This window comes from Durio zibethinus, chromosome 23 (genome assembly GCF_047325235.1).
Source record: "Durio zibethinus cultivar Kanyao isolate XHJ-2024 chromosome 23, ASM4732523v1, whole genome shotgun sequence".
Taxonomy (NCBI): Eukaryota; Viridiplantae; Streptophyta; class Magnoliopsida; order Malvales; family Malvaceae; genus Durio; species Durio zibethinus.
The window spans coordinates 4,471,439-4,488,192 of record NC_143184.1 but is presented as its reverse complement, the minus strand read 5'-3'; the positions used below and the strand labels follow the sequence as shown (position 1 = coordinate 4,488,192).

The window sequence follows — 16,754 nt, the reverse complement described above, 5'->3', positions numbered from 1 at the left end:
ATTGACAGATTAACTAAGCATATCAAGTTATGGACAAAAGAGGAAAAAAAATTACTAATAAGCATCTCTTGAGTATGATTCAGCAATGTAACTAATGCTGAGGAAGTCAACAAAGAGCAAAAGGGGAACTTCATGGCAAGTTCCCTTGCTTTTTAAGGCCGCTAACTCAAAAATATATATATATATATATATATAAACAATGCTGAAAAAGCAACTACATTAATGGCCGCTTTTAGTAATACAGTAGCTGGAAAGAAAGCAGCAGTCTCAACTAGAGCAGTTAGAACTCTTAGCCAAGCATGCGTCGCAGTGGCCAACGTGTCCCAGCCCCAATGGTCGTCAAAACACATCACGTTGACCCAGTCCAAGCAAGAGACTGGCGCGCATGCATGGGGTGGTTAAACTGAGTTGAAAAAGGTTCCAATTTCGACGATCTAACAAAAATATTAGTGCTGGGTCAATCTCGAAACCCAAAATGGCCTAAAATATTAGTGTTTCTTGTCAATTTAGAAAGAGATATCCGCATCTCAAAGCGTCCCGTTTCAATCTGAAGAACGAGCGACAAGTAACAACAGAGAGGGGAAGAGGAGAGGAAGGTGGATTTTTCAGTCTTCGAGCGGTTAGGGCACAGGCCAACCTCCAGGAGGAAGCTTCGACGGTGACGTTTCGATGAAAGGTTTTAGGTCGTAAATGAAACGCAGCGTTTTCATGGTGGGTTTTTCTTTCCTTTTTTTTTTTTTGTTGGGCTAATAAATAATAAAAAATGTGATGGCGGAAAAGGTTGTCTAATTGTCTTGTCTGTCAATCTTTCTACTTCATTCAAAAGCAGATTCTCACAGTCACATTTAGCAAATAGCTAGCATTTAAGATACAAGTTTTGACTACTTTTGCCCTTCTCTCAGACTCTCTCCCAAAATGTCAAGGCAATGATCTGACTGAACAAAGCAACTCCAAAATCAAACACTCAAAGCAACAAAAAAAAAAAAAAAAAAACAAAAGGGAAAAAAAAACCCTGCCATTAGACCACAAATTCCAGAGTCCACACTACACATAATTACTATACACTCTTCAGTTATTCACACCTTTTACAATTAAAATAGTCATGATACCGAGTGACGCCTTCGCCTTTGGAACAAGAATCGAGATTCTGAATTTGCTTTACCCCCTATAGGCTTCAGATTGTTGATCCTGAATAAGGATCTGAGCTTGCTTAGTTTCTTGGTGAATGATTTGAATAACTTGTTAGCAGGATGAGACCTGACCAACTCTTGTTTCATGGATACATGATCTTTTTCTAGGTCGGTTAGCCTCATTCTCATTCTTGCAACTTCAAGTTTCAGCTCTCGGTTCTCTCTTCTCACTGATGCATAGTTGTCTCTTGGTGAGATAGCTCCACTTCCTGCACCGCTGTTTGAACGTTGAGGGAACTGACCGTTGATTGCACCAAAGAAGAACTGATTGTGGCCTCCACTCATTGCATTCCGAAGCCTGATTTGCTCAAAATATAACACTTGGACAGCCATTTGCACTGGTAACCTTTCGTTCTGTGCTGCATGGCTACAGGCTTCTTGAGATAGTTTCTGACAGTCTATGGTTTTGCATAGTCTGTAGCGTTCAGAATCCTTTATGTTTGGATGAACCTGTAAAAAGAAGTAGAAAATGGTTGTAAGAGCTGGAAATAAAATTATGAAATACCTAAAGGTAACTTTGCTATGGAACTATTTAGTGCTTTCTTGTGAGATGCTCACTTTGAGGAAGATATCAACAGCTCTGTATAATCCATCACTAACAATGCGAGCATGGTCTGGAAGTAGTTCTGCTAGTGCAATGAATTTTGATGGCAACAAGTTTGTGTCTAGTGCAACTTCTGCAAGATAAGTGTCCAGTAACTTGGATACTTTGAGGATTGAACTTTGTTTAGGAGATCCTGGGCTGTCAAGATCATATGCCATTTCACTTTCATCTCTCAAGGGATTATCCTCATTATCATCCTCATCCAAATTCAAAAAGATGGAGAAGATCCTCAGGATTGACTCTGTATCATACATGGTTATATGATTGTTTCCGTTTGAATTGGCTGGTATTAGGATATCTTCAAGAATTGCCTGGTCAAGTTGCAGACTAATCCGCCTCTCCAAATCAGATCTGCAAGAAATGGATGCTGATGATGCTATTGCAGTTTTCAGTAAACTGGAGAGAAAAGCCATGGGAACTGGACTCTTCCTTGATTGAGTTGGCAGTAAGCTAACCATGGCTTCAACGATTACCCTTTGTTTCTTTTGCAGCTCCAAATCCAACAGGCTTCCATTTACAAAGTGAGGGTCCCTGACAACCAGACCTTGAAGAGAATTATGGTTGTAATTTATCAAAATTTTGCTGATCATATCCTGTTTTAGACCCTTCGACTTTACTGCTGATAAAACTCGTTGGAAGAAATCAAGATTAAAAACCGCCAGAGACTTTCCCCACCAGTCAGATGGTGTTTCTGGTTCCTTTTTTGGCGTAGCTTTTGATGAAAAATTGTGATCAAGTTTCAATAAGCCAGAAGTGAGCTGCTCTTTGCATGCATTATTAGCAATTGCATTGATAAGCCTGTTAACCAGATTGATCTCTTCAGTTATAGGCAAGAGGCTTTCACAACGGTGAAGAACAGATATCGAGCTCGATATGCTTGGGAGCACCAAGTCCTTCAGATAAGCTTCTGTACGAGCTTCCAGGTTCTTCTCTGCAAACTCTTCTGTCATTTCCAGGAAATATGATGCACATCTTAACATTGCAACGTTTGATAATGTAATCTCAACGTTTATTCCGTAGCAGAACTTTGCAGCCAGCTCAAATGCCTCTGGTCCACCCGGAACAGAAGAGAGATTTATGCGTGAAATTTTTGCATCCTTTGCATCAATCAACAACTTCCGGATCCTTCCACTCCGAGAAACTAGAGGAAACTGAAAAGAAAAATTACAACCACATGAATAAAGGTTCTATTAATTGCAATGGTGCAACCAGAATTTCTTAGCCACGAGGTAAAGACCTTTAAAATATACCATAACCATAAACCGGAAAAAATGAAAGAATAAATGCTGTTCATAGTTTTATTTTCAGTATTGGATCTCAAAAAGGATTTCCCACGATTCTGTGGCTCAAGGGAAGCATAGATTTTATACACATATGTTGTGAATGCAATCTTGAAATCATAAAAACACAGGTTTTTCACTTAAGGACATTTTTTTCACTCTGCAGTAATGCAGCGAATGTAAGTGAACCGTAGACACCATGATAAATTAGATATTTGCTGCCAAAAAATGCCAAAACAGATTCACCTTACCTTGTGAAGTGCAAAGCTTGATGCTCCTACCTCAATTGTAAGATCACTAGAAACATCAGAAATAGGCCTGCAAGATAGATAACTAGGTTAAATGATGCTGCATAGAGACTAAAAACTAGGAAATAAGAAAGAGAGATGAATGCATTTCTACATGCTTGTTACTGCCAATAAATTACATATCATATTGTTCCTTTTGCCATAGACATTCCCATGCTTGAACCCATAAATTCGCCACTGCTTCAGTTAATTTAAAGTTTATTTTACATTCATTGAACATCTCAATCTATGGTCAAAAACTATCTTGAATCCATGGCTCGACATGGAGGGCCCAGATGGGAAAACTGACAACTTATGGGTTGATGATTGTGTAGGATAAGAATACATTCCCATCCGGAAGCCGAGCCTCTTGTGCCGTCACTTTGGGTGGAAGACTTCCAAGGTCAAGATCAAGGCTCAAAGGGCTTGTTCTGTCACTCGACGCTGACTGTATTCGAAGTTTATCAGCAAGTGGTACTGTCTAATTTTAATTTTTACTAGAGGGGCCTCAGATGAGGCTCATAACAGACTGAAGCCCCTATGAAATGGGTAGGGAATCTATCAAAATGGCCTGATATCAAGCTTTAAGGAAAGCCTAGGAAATGCATGTACTTTTCTGATAACAGTTCGCTTTCCAGACTATTCCAAAATTATATATATATAAAAAAAATTGCACTCTTGCATAAGTTATGAACCTAGGAAATACGATATAACCATAAATTCTGCTGTTGTTCTTTTTCTTGTTGTGAGGATAAAGAATAAAGTTGGAAAATGTCACTTTCGAAATTAAATTCAAAATTTGAGTCAATTACTCAGGTTCCAGAAACTGTTTGGCAAGTAAACTCAAAGCTCCAATCTTAATTAAAAATACTATTGAATTTTTTCCCCTAAAATAAGAAAAAAAAAAACAAAGATTTTCAAAGTTCCATGCATCAGAAGTAAATATTAAATGCAGAAATATTAACAGAAGAAAAAAGAAAAAAAAAAAAAAAACCCACCAACTTAAAATCTAATAGCCAAGTTTTGCGTTTATACATCGTACAGACTAGAAGTAAACTATATACGATATGTACGTGTGGAAGTAACCTTAAAATCAATGTGCAACAGAATTAGTTTTTTCATAGACAACAGCAAAGAAGAAGAAAGTTACCATTCAGTGGCATGCCTTATGCTGGAACTTGGACGAAAATATCTCTTCCCAGATATACTTGGTTTCAGTTCAGCAACAGTAACAACACCCACCATCTTTCCTTGCCAAATTAATTCAGATTTCAGCCCTGGTACTTCCTGTGAAAGTTGTGAACAACAAGCTCCCACCAAGAAATTTTAGTCCTTCGAGAATCCGAACTGTTAACAGTATATTTTAGCAGCCCAAATATCTCTTTGTCAGTTCAATAGTTCATGGTTCTGCAGCTGACAGGTTGATTAAGGAAACCAATCTCTCTTTCTTCTCTTAATGATCTCTATTGTGGAAAGAGAAAGGCTGGAGTGAGGTAAAAGTTAAATGAACTCATGCAGGATTGAAGGGTAGTGATGACTTTGAATTATACTTTTAATGGAGTGTATATAATGCGCCTAATCTAAAGTCAAGAACGTGTTGGTGTGTGCTTGCACTTTTCGGTGAAAGGTAGGCCTTTTTTACAAGGTTTTTGTTTATTAACAAAAATATATTGCAGGATTCCTGAAGGGTTGCAGTGCTTTTTGGGGATGTAATCATGGCTAATGAAACTTACCCACATAAAAGAGACTAGCTTAATTTAACTCTGTATCATATGTAAAGTCTCATTAAAGTAGGAAATTAAGAGGATGAGTTGGATTACATGCATGTCATAATCAGTACCACTTTCCTCTGTCCATAGTACGTCACTCAAAACTACTTTAAATTTTGCAGAGGATATACCTCTTCAATTATGGACATTTCTGTGCCACAATCTCTAGGACATTACCTTAACAGGCTACAGTTTCCTGAATTTCTCCAAAGTCGATGTCATTCCTTCTGCCTTACACAAACTTGAGTGCAAAATTTGTAGTTTTGTACTGTTGATTTTGGACCAACATTTTTCTACTTTAAAAAGAGAGGATAGCACTGTTTACATGATTAAATATGACAAATGTAAATCCTAGTTAGGAAAAAATGTACGGATACAACCATTCTAAGCACAAAAATATTCATGTGAATGGTGTGGGTTTATTGTATCAAGCTCCACTTCCCTAATCCCCCAAACATACACATAATTTTATTGGGTAAATTTGGGTGGATGGCTGACTGTTGGATTAATTATGAACTAAGATTGCATGATCAAGTGATAATAATGATCCCATCAACTCATGTTTTTTTGTGTTTGGCGACAGTGAATGGTAGCATTTCATTAGCCACAAAGTATGTTGATCAAATACTAAGATGATTTGCTCATTTGCCTTTTTCTTTCTTGGTCCGGCTTGATAATTTTATATACATAATGAAAATTTTATAGGTCTCTTGTTACAAAAGACATTAAATTTTTTTTTATTACATTACTTTTGAGCAAAGCTTTAAACTATAGATGTTTGAACCAGGTGTTATGGCAACGAGCAGCCACATCTGAAAAGCTTAAAATATTGTTTCTCATTTTAAATATTTGGCAAACAAATTATTAAACGGGCAGCTGAAGAATTAATCATGAGACTTGCCTCAAGAAAGGTGGCATATATAATATATGAAATATTATCACTTCCTCAATTTTTGGCTTTGCAAAACTAAGTGTGGAAATACCCAAAAAAAAAAAAATTCCGAAGGTTTGATGATCAGAAATCTCACTTGCAATAGCAGGTTCATGTTGCTTTACGAAATGATGTTTCCTTCTCAAATCTAAGTTTTTGTTTTTTAACTCAGAATGGAACTACAAATACTAGATATAAAGAATAAATAAAAGAATGGTCAGCATCTTTGTTTTGGGACACATAGATGATCCATAGGGGGATTGAAAATTTTTTAGCCATCAAAATTCAAAACCTTGTTTGTCTTTTCTCCCTAATAATCTGTATCAGCAAGGAAAATGTCAAAATTCAAAACCTTGTTTGTCTCTTCTCCCCAATAATCTGTATCAGCAAGGAAAATGGGAGTACAGCCCAGAGACAGTGGTACTAAAAGCCAGAAGGGAATTTCTTTTGTCCCCCTTCTTTTCTTTTAGTAAATACAGGTGAAGGGGAAAGCAGTTTTGAATCATTAGTGCATGCAGGGGAGCAAAGGTGGTGGCTACAATTATAGTGACACAAAACATGTGAGCCCACACTTTCAAACCCCCCCCCCCTCCCCATGGCCATTGGAATGGTGGTTGCAGTACGTACTACTCCACATGCTGCACTGCATTTGCTCCTATGATCATAACATTGGTGCAAACTAAGAATGCGCTGATCGTGTGGGTGTATATTCTTAATTATGATCTTATTATAATCATTCTCCTTCTCAAAATAAACATAGAATGAACCTGAAATTCTTTTTCCTCTTAACCACTAACCTATTTGCATTCATTGCTGTTAGCCATTGAAGGGTTAATTTCAAATCATTGAACCATGGCTTGTCTAAGTGGCTTGCACGTGGGCTTGTTTCCTCCAATACCTCTTCAGCCCAATTCTTCACATTCAAGGGTGTTGAAAAGGATGTGAAGATTGCATTTCGAGCATTCTCTTACAAGGAAGTAAGAATGCAAAAATGTTAGCCTTCCAATCCGAGCTTTGACCCTCAAACAGGTTAAAGAAATTATATCAATTGAAAGTTGCATATAATATATATTTTATAAAAGCTATTCCTTTTAGTCTAGGGTTTTTTAAATCAGTTGCAATGATAGCCACAAGAGAAACTGTGTTTCTTTTTTGGTTGGGTAACAAGTGAAGCATATACGCCTTTATGGCCTTTTAGCCATAAGTCAAGCAAACCGGGAACAAGCTTTTTTATTTCAACAGGAAAACACATCACTTTAAGCCTGTCCTTGTGAGACCAAGACTGCTTATTGCGCATGCTCAAGTTTGAAAGTGATTTGATTTAGAGATGAAATAAGCTTGAATAATACAAATGAATGTGTATGCCCCATCCACACTTTTTATTCATCGAATCCAGAGAAATCATAATGGATTTTCTTTTTTCATTAATTCTATATTTTTTTTAGAAACTCTTTGATTGAGGTAGAACTTAGAAGAAATTTTTTAAGTTTTTTTTAGAGTTTTCTAATAAGATTACAGCACCTGTTTAATTACTTACTCAACATTGAGACCTTTGATTGATGTTTCTAGCTAGGTAGTGGGAATTGAGAGGCAAAATGACAAATTCACATGGTGAAAATCTATCTCATAGTCTACATAAAATAAGTAGGAGCTTATAAACGTATATAATTTTTTTCTTCACATTTTTTTAAATTATTCTTAAATGAAATTATTTAATTATATTTTTTTTTCAAAATTCTTCTCACTTTTTAAGACTTCAAATTTGAATATTCAAAAATTTTTAAAAATTTCCAGATTTACATATCAGCAAACTTTTAAAGTATCAAGAAGAAATATAAAAACTCACATGCATTGTTTGTCTATTAATATGTAAATGAATTTATAATTATTTGAAATAAATTATACTTTTTCTTTGTAATATATGAAAATTCTTCGTGAATTTTTTTTAACTAATTTTTTTTAAACCCTAAATATAACTTATTGCATATAAAAATCTAGTAAGTTATATAACTTACCAAATATTGATAAATTATAAAATTTATTGGAAATATATATCCAAAAATTTTTAAATTTAAATAAAAAAATTGTTAAATAATTTTATCTAAAAATAATTTTTTTTTAAAAATGGATGGAAAGAAAAAATGAACTGTTTAAATAAAAATATAAAGATTCACATGCATGAATTTTTTATTAATTTATAAATGAGTTTGTAATTGTTTTAAACAAATTGTGCTTTTTATTTATAATGTTACGAAAAAAGTTTTTCTTAACAAATTTTTTTTTTCTAAACCCTAAATATAACTTATTGGATATGAAAATCTGGTAAGTTATATAACTTATCTAATATTTTATAAGTTATAAAATTTACTAGAAATGCATGTCCAAAAATTTTTAAATTTAAATAAAAAAGATAATTAAGTAAATTTATCTAAAATAATTTTGAAAAAAAAAAAGAGTGAATGGAAAGAAAAAATGAATGTGTGTTTAAAACTACCGATGAAGTATAAAGCAATCATAATTATTTATTTATTTTTTTAAATTATTATCATTTTTTTTTTTGTCAGAGACCTAATACACCATCTATTAAAACCATGAATAATCTAACTTTTTTTTTGTGGCCACACATGTGTAATCTAACTTAGTCAATCTGATTTTGTATTATTCAATTAGCTTAATTCTTTGGTTTAGGGTTAATTTTATTTCTTAAAAAACGTTCTTTTGTTTGAATATAATATGCTTCCTTCAGTTTCAATTCAATATCTTAGTGAAAACCAATAAACGGTGGATCAATTGACCTCTTACTTTATAGTGGAACTAAGATGAATTTTTTAACACAGTAAATGCAATCTCGCTTTCTTACAATTCCAATCGGACAGAACTCAGAACATGTAAAAAATTTTGTTATCCAAGAATGGTAGAGTAAAATATTGCTTGCCTCAATGTTGGCTGCAATGTTCTACTCGGTATGCATGTTACTATCATAATCCAGAGACTGACCCAGAACAAATTCACATATCAGCCCATGATTGATGGATGGTGGCCTCAGCCAGCAGCAACCGCAAAGAATTGGCTCACTGAGCTTACAGCAAACACCCCTCAACACCTCTCTTCGGCAGAAGGAAGCACATCTTTTGGATTTACGGTTCGTGACAGACTAGAATAGGTAATTGGTTAACTTGTGCTGATTAAGGATAGAGATTGCCAGAACACTGTACGGGGAAAATCCAAGGAAAGTGCCTCCTTTCTAACGAGAATAGCGCCTAATGTAGATGGTGAAAGGGGCTTTTTTAACATGTACCCAAGAAGAGTTGTTCAGCAGAAACAAGAAAGTGACAAATAAGTAGCGAGCAAAAAGCTTTGGGATCTTGCTACGAGCATCACCCAAAGTTTTTGTTGCCATGAGATGTTTTGAGACTCGTCAAACTCCTTCGCCATAAATAAAAAGGAAAAACGCAATAAGCCATAAATTAACCAGTCCAAAACAAAACAGGGTATCAGGGAAATTGGCAAAAAGATACACAATGATAAATGCATTGTCGATGTTAGAAGTTCAATAGATTGCCGGGATTCTACAGCAATTCTAAGTTTCTAACCAGTAATCATATTATAAAGTGATTCTTGAGGTTCAACGATGTTTCATATATGTAAATCAATGAAGCAATAGGTTTCCATCTTCTTCCTATAAATAAGTTGAACCCTCAAAGATCGCACTTTGTCCTGTGTCTAACAAGTTGCAACTCCCTCGAGCCTTCCAAAGCTTTTCCTACGCGCACCCTCAAAGAATGTGGCAATACCAACACCTTTTGTCTCTGATTTCAAAAGATAAGCATAGCAATACCAAAATTGCAAGTATCTCCTTAAATTCTTGGAGGAGAGTGGCCTAAACAGAGAAAAAATAAAGGGAGGGGCATAGCGGTACTACACAGCAGGGTTGTCGGTATAATCAAGTGATAAAAGGCATGAAGAATAAAAGGCATGAAGAACAGTTAAGTCATACAAGGAACTGGCAATCCACTTCAATCTTCATTGCAAATATGGATGAGTATATAAAACATCAAGTTGAAAGGAGAGTCACAGGCTAACCTGATGTAATGGCTTTCTGTTGTGATTATTTGGAAGAGAGGGGTAGTAGTTCACATTCTGTTTGCTACAGAAGCTTATTGCAGATAATATTGACGGTAATAAAAAGTCAAACTAGGCATAAAAAACTACCAGTCCTATTGTGAGGTTAAGGCAGATCGGTTGATAAACCTTGCTGCAGAGAAATATAACTTTGCACAATTGACTATAATTTACTGAGATCTATTAACAGAAAACATATCACGGTTGGTGAAACCATATCTGCAAGATAATGAAGAATGGCTCTAGCATTTTACATCAATTTGAGCGACGAACCTCACCACTCTGTCTTGTGCTTCTACTACTGCTTAAAGGACCAGAACTCTGACTTGAAAATTGCAAATCAGAAAGGGGAACGGAACCTGTCTGCGAAAAAATCAAACCAACTGAACTACTAGATGTGCTTGCAGAAGAAGGAATTCTGCTCAAATAAGAATCCTTCTTAGAACCTGAAATCAGTTCAGGCCGTAATTCAGAAGAAGAGGAAGACGGGGCCAATGTAGCCAATAAAGACCCAACTGGATAGGGAGCAACAGGCATATCAATGAGAGATGACGCTGATGGACTATATCTAATTGTTCCCACCGGATGATCAAATTTGCATGTGGGCCCAAACTTGCACTGCCCATTCTGCAAGTAGAAAGCACAATGCTGCACCCCCTGCTTACAGGAAATAAGAATCAAATTAAAACAATTTTCAAAATATTATCTATAATGTGTTAGCATAGACACTGCACCTCAACATCACGATATGGTAAAGGTAATATACTAGCTGCTCAAGATAGCAATGCTAAAGCTGAATTAGAGAAAGGAAGAAAAAATAAAAACAAAATAGAGCATATCAAAGCCTGAACTGAATATATTTCCCACAATAAGTAGTCATAGTTAGATGATTATCCTTTCCTACCCACACATACAGAGTATTGGCATGGTGAACTCGTGAAGAAATTGGAATCTAACCAACCCTTGAGACTATTCCCCCATTTCCCAGTTATAAGCAAGGAATAAGATAATACCAAAAAGGAGAATTTGCAAAGTTAGGCTATCCAAAGTTTCACAAGATTGAGCAGTTGCAATGGACTAAAACATGAAGGCAATTTAAGAAGCAAATGATGGCCCATAATTGCCTCATTCCCAGTACCACAAAGTAGAGTTACCTAAGAATAAGATGGCAGATAATTGCTATAATAAAGTTTATAAGATCATGGTCGATTTGAAATTAGGGGAATGCAATAGCTACAGTGAGAACTTGCAAATGTTGATTCGGAATAGCATTCTTATAACTCTATATCCATTAAAACACTAGTGAAGTCTGTTAATAAGTATATTATCATGCTAAAATTGCTTTCAGGCAAATAGAACAATTCAAGAAGAGCCACAATTATTTTGCACCAAAACATAAAACCTTTTCAATTGACTAGATAACAAAGATTCCTGCAAAACTGAAAAATCAAAGCATATGCTAAAAAATATATAACAAGTTAACGAATTACGATCAGTCCATTCTAGATTTAAATAAAATTTTGTATGCAAATTTGATCAAGTAGTATATACTTGATCTGTCCTATCTAACCAAGAACCACAATACATGCAACGTAAAGGAGAAAGAGAGATAAAAGCCACATACATGCATGCATGTTTCTCAATCAGGGCAAGTTGTAAAAAGAGGTTGAGAGGATGGTCTATTAAGTCCAGCACTGAATTAGGAAGGGTGCAATTAAAGACCTCAGTATATAAAGTTAAAGGTGGCTATTAGATCAAACACATGTGCTTTCTAACCAAAAACATACTAAAAATAAATTATGATTAATAAAAACCTTGAATATGTGTCATTTACAGCATAGGAAACTTTGGTGGAGTTCGGTTGCCTATTTGAATAAACCTCCCAATCTAAACAAAAATTATATGCTGCTCTCCGCCATAAACTTGTGGAATCTTTCTAATCATCTCTCTTCTAGCCACAAGAATATTATAAATTTAAAACCTAGAGAAGCCCTCAACTAAAGTGCTCCATCATACACCTTCACTAGAGATCAAATCTAATATCACCAATCATCGAACCTACTAACATCAAACGATAAGTTATGGCCATAGCATACATTCTCCTCAAACTATACTGCTCTGAACCCAATATTCCTCATGAAGCTCTAACCAACCTAAGCCATCTAGTAAGCAATAATTTGATTCCTAAGTTCTGTACCTGGCAAAAAAAAAAAAACCTGGCAGGATGTAAACCATAAAGCTGTCAAATGTGTATGAAGAAATCTCAACCATTAATAGTGACCATACAGATGCCCCCTTAATCCTACACTTGAGCATAACCATTAATAATGACCATAGTGATGCCCTCTTAATCCTACACTTGAGCATTAAACTCCTATAAAATGAAGCACACCTAGCCTATATTTTAGAGAAAAAACAGTTCCTCAAAAAGAAAAAGTAAGATTAATTAAGAGGGAAAGAAAGGGCAAAAAAGCTGTCACTTTCTATCCCCTCTAAGGAACAAAGACTTCTAACTCCATAGCAGATAAATTAAAAGATACAGAATTTCAGATTTCTAAGGCAATCAAAGTCAATTTCAAAGGCATTTAAGATATATTAGCCTAACCAAACTTACTTTATAATGCAAGATCCAAGTCAAGATCTCTAATAAAAGCCAACTCTAAATGACAGTAATTATCATAACAGAATGTCATCTCGAACAAAAAACCACAAGATAAAGGATAAAACAAAGACAAAGAGACCAAGAATGTTCACATACTGGACGTAAAGGAAGTCCCATTGGGCTGAGGACGCAATTTGTTTGTGGAACAACCCTGTCTCTGGGATGATGATACCTACATGATGATCCAAATTTACAGTCACCAGTCCTCATATAGTAATGGCATTCAGGTTCTCCGGGTCTCTCTGGAAATGTTTGTTCCTTCTGGTTACTGCTTGAAAGGCCAGTAGAAGAGGGCAAGGAAGGATAAGGTCCTGCAAGTGAAGGTGTTGAAGAAGATAGTTGCGTTAGTCCATAAAGAGAAGTTGCTCCAACAGCAGGTTGCGCACCAGGAGAGAGTACTGGGCTTACAGGTGCCTGCACCAAGTAAGACAAAAACAGCTTCAGGAATCACATTTACTTTGGCATTATCTGAAAGCAATTATGCTGATCACCTACCGAGTAGTGACTCCAACCAGGAATAGGAACCACTCCAGGGGAAAACAGTACAGGACCATAAGCCCCTTGAACAAATGAACCAGGTAATAATGGAGGCCTTGCCACTCTGACACTGCTGGACGCCCCACCATACTGTTCAGGTATAGGGACTGAAGGAGACTGCACCGGCTGATAAAATTGAGGTGCAGATACTGGCATTGATGTGCCAGCTAGTTGAGGATGATGGAATTTACAAGTAATACCAAATTTGCACTGCCCCGTTTTCAAATAGTAGGAGCATTCTTTCTCACCCTGTTAAGGGATGCACATCAAATTGGTGTCTGGACGTTTTAAGAATCCTCGAAATAGAGAATACAAATTGAGAAGGGAAAAGAAAACAAGAAAAGAGATCCAAACCGGTCGTAATGGGTATCCATAAATATTCAATGGAACATGGCTAAAGGATCCACCTCCATGTTTTGGATGGTGGAACTTACAAGATGCACCAAATTTACAGGTCCCAGTTTTTAAATAAAACTGCATATATGCAACAAATAAAAAGCACAAGTTAAAAAAAAAAAGAAGAAAGGGTCTTTGCAGTGTTAATTAGTAAAAGGGTTGATTCATTAAAAACAATTTTGCATTTTCCATAAACCAATTTATTCTTTTACTTGACATGCAGGTTCCCCTGGTCGATCGGGGTACTCCCCTGTAGCTCTTACAGCAGCCTCAACCTAATTGACATCACAATCAAATAAATATGAGTGACTGAACTCTTTGACAAAGGCTTAAAGCTGAGTATAAGAAAAAGCTTACCACAGTTGGAAAACCACAGACTAATGAGAAGACCTAGGTAAATTCTCCTATTCTATCAAGAATTATCTATCCTCCATTTAATTTTAACAAGAAGAAATAAAGCAGGCAAGTAACTTATTTGTATCATGGAATTCTCATGCCCGTGCAACAAATAAAAAAGCCCTCAGGTTCACTATTAAGTTGAGGTGGGTCCAAAGGAAACACCATTCCATGGCATGATGTTCCCTTTGTTTGCTTCACTTACCCACAGATTAAACATATCTTTGGAATAAAATATACTATGAAATAAACATTTATCAACTAGACCAAACATCAGACAGTTTGGTATGAAATAAAGTGTAAGGCAAGGGCCAATGCAATTATCAGTGTCAGGGAAGATGCTGAAGAAATACACATAGACTTAAGGAGCAGGTCATTTAAATCCATAACAGAGGATGTCAACCATAACTTCTAAATTGCAGTATTCAGTTTCTATGAAGAAGTAAATATCACATTAAAGAAACTGTGTCCATCAAAGCCCCTATGAGTTATAAGCGACAAATATATATATATATGAACAAAATTATAGGGAAAAAATAATGATGACAACTACCATATAAGAGTTTCCTTCATTGTAGTGGTACACATATAGATTATAACAGGGAAATATTGTTATGCGCTACTATATTTGAAGCATCAAAACCTACCATGATAAGTTCCATGTTCCTATAGCATTTCGTACTTTCATTGTTAATCTTAAAATTAAGTACACTTAGTCACTTAGACCCCATTATCACTACTAGCAGTCTGATAGGACAACATCAATATATTTTCCTCATTCCATTTCACATTAATCAATATCAGTCCAATGCAGAACCAAACACTGCAAATGAAATCAAATAAACAAAGGAAAAACCCACTTATTCAAGAAAACGATAGAGAGATTTACCGCGGCACGGTTGCGTGGATGATTGTAACGGCACCTGTTACCATATGCACAAAACCCGGTTCGCATGTAGTAAACACAATCAGCTACCCCGGGCCGTTCAGGGTACGGCTCGGTGCCCCTCAACGACAATTGCAACATAGATTCTGCATTAGACCAAAGAAATACTAATAAAAACCCTAATTCACTCTCCACATTATAAAAACCCTAAAGCCCCAAATAAAAATAAGCTTTACCAAAGACACGTCGTTATAATGCAAGTAAAAAACAGGGAAATATAGTAAAAAGAGCGGAAATCACCTTCCAGGCCAGTTTCGGCACCGGCGGGGCTCCATTCGGGCTGGTGACCAGATTGAGACCCATTCCATGCCGGGTTTCGACCGTACATCTCCATCAAAACGGTTTTTTCTGTGGAATTCTGTACAGTAGTACTTACCGACTTTACAGAAAAAAAATTTTAAAAAAAGGAGGTTCTACAGAGAATTTTGGAATGTTCTAGAATGATTGGAGAGAGCTCGATCGAGAGTGGAAATTTACTAAGAAGAATAAGGAGGAAAACGAAGAAGAACGAAGAAGAACGAAGAGGGAGATTCTTTCAGTGTAACTGAGCTACTGTTTGTTCTCTCTCTAGTGTCTCTCTTATGTTTGTTTCTCTCTAATTCCGTACGGTATGGGTTCGAGAGCCTTTTTTAGGTTTGTTTGATTTTTCTCGTTCCCTTTTTTTATTTTGTTTTTGCTCTCTAACTTTTTTTTTTGTTTACTTTTTTTCGTACCCGCCAAATAAAGCGCACCTGGAAAATTGGTAAAAACCGCGGGTTTTGGACATAAAACAGGTAACCGACACTGGTTAAAGCTGAAATGACCGTGTAACCCTCCGATTTTGTTCGGGCATCGTCGTACTTTTAACCGCTTTATGGCTGACAGACATAGGTGGCAAGTGGGGCTTTCGTAAAAGCCGACCGTGTTAAAGGACTTATGCATCACGGGGACAAATGTGTAATTTGGACTACAAAGTGTACGAGCTTAACAATTTGTAGGGGAGGCTCTGCTTCTCGGAACTGGAGCGTAAGTCACGAGGAAGAGAGCATTCATTCAGGGAGGCGAGGCCTGTAGCCTTCGGTCCAGGCCACTAGGCCATAAACATTTGGACACGAGATATTAATGTTTGGCACTAGACCATGCTGAATTGCATCTATAAAAACAATAATATGAGGTATAATTTTGTACAACTTTCAGTTCAAAAATGTTATGTGATTTATTTGGATCAAAATCGGTTTGATTTGTTCAGACCAAATAGCATATCGATTTGCAACAACAAATAACTTTTCGTCTAATGAAAGTTTCTAATGTAAGCGAATTATAATTTCTTAAATGATTCCAACTACCTTTAATATCAAATTTTACTTCAAAATATTGTTTGTCGATCAAACTCATTAACATCTTTACCATAGATTTATGAAGAGTTTTGATGTTTGGGTCATTTCCAATTTGTCCAATCAAAATGGTTATGCTTTGGTTATTTATAATTTTCTTGGTCAATATATGGTTATGGTTTTAGGACCTTGCCTACTCTAGACTTGCCACGTTTAAACGTTGCTGCTGTTGATTTTATAGGCTCGCTATCGGAAAATTAATTATGAAACCTGGTCATGACATAGTAACATTAAATGAAGATATATTTATATTGATATTAA

The 16,754-nt window shown here is 35.9% G+C and overlaps 2 protein-coding genes across 2 annotated transcripts; both read right to left on the bottom strand.

The window, feature by feature from the left end:
- Nucleotides 1-796: 796 nt before the first annotated feature.
- Nucleotides 797-4,829, bottom strand: LOC111313407 (BTB/POZ domain-containing protein At1g03010-like). Its single transcript, XM_022914081.2, has 4 exons — nucleotides 4,512-4,829; nucleotides 3,326-3,392; nucleotides 1,749-2,945; nucleotides 797-1,640 (listed from the first exon to the last, which is right to left on the bottom strand). The coding sequence occupies exons 1-4, from the start codon at nucleotides 4,604-4,606 to the stop codon at nucleotides 1,101-1,103; spliced, it is 1,899 nt and encodes a 632-aa protein (XP_022769816.2). The 5' UTR covers nucleotides 4,607-4,829; the 3' UTR covers nucleotides 797-1,100.
- Nucleotides 4,830-10,055: 5,226 nt separating this feature from the next.
- Nucleotides 10,056-15,761, bottom strand: LOC111314166 (zinc finger CCCH domain-containing protein 32-like). The gene is made up of 7 exons (XM_022915264.2): nucleotides 15,361-15,761; nucleotides 15,064-15,206; nucleotides 13,991-14,053; nucleotides 13,737-13,856; nucleotides 13,341-13,631; nucleotides 12,942-13,259; nucleotides 10,056-10,840 (listed from the first exon to the last, which is right to left on the bottom strand). The coding sequence occupies exons 1-7, from the start codon at nucleotides 15,452-15,454 to the stop codon at nucleotides 10,439-10,441; spliced, it is 1,431 nt and encodes a 476-aa protein (XP_022770999.1). The 5' UTR covers nucleotides 15,455-15,761; the 3' UTR covers nucleotides 10,056-10,438.
- Between the last annotated feature and the right edge of the window lie 993 nt (nucleotides 15,762-16,754).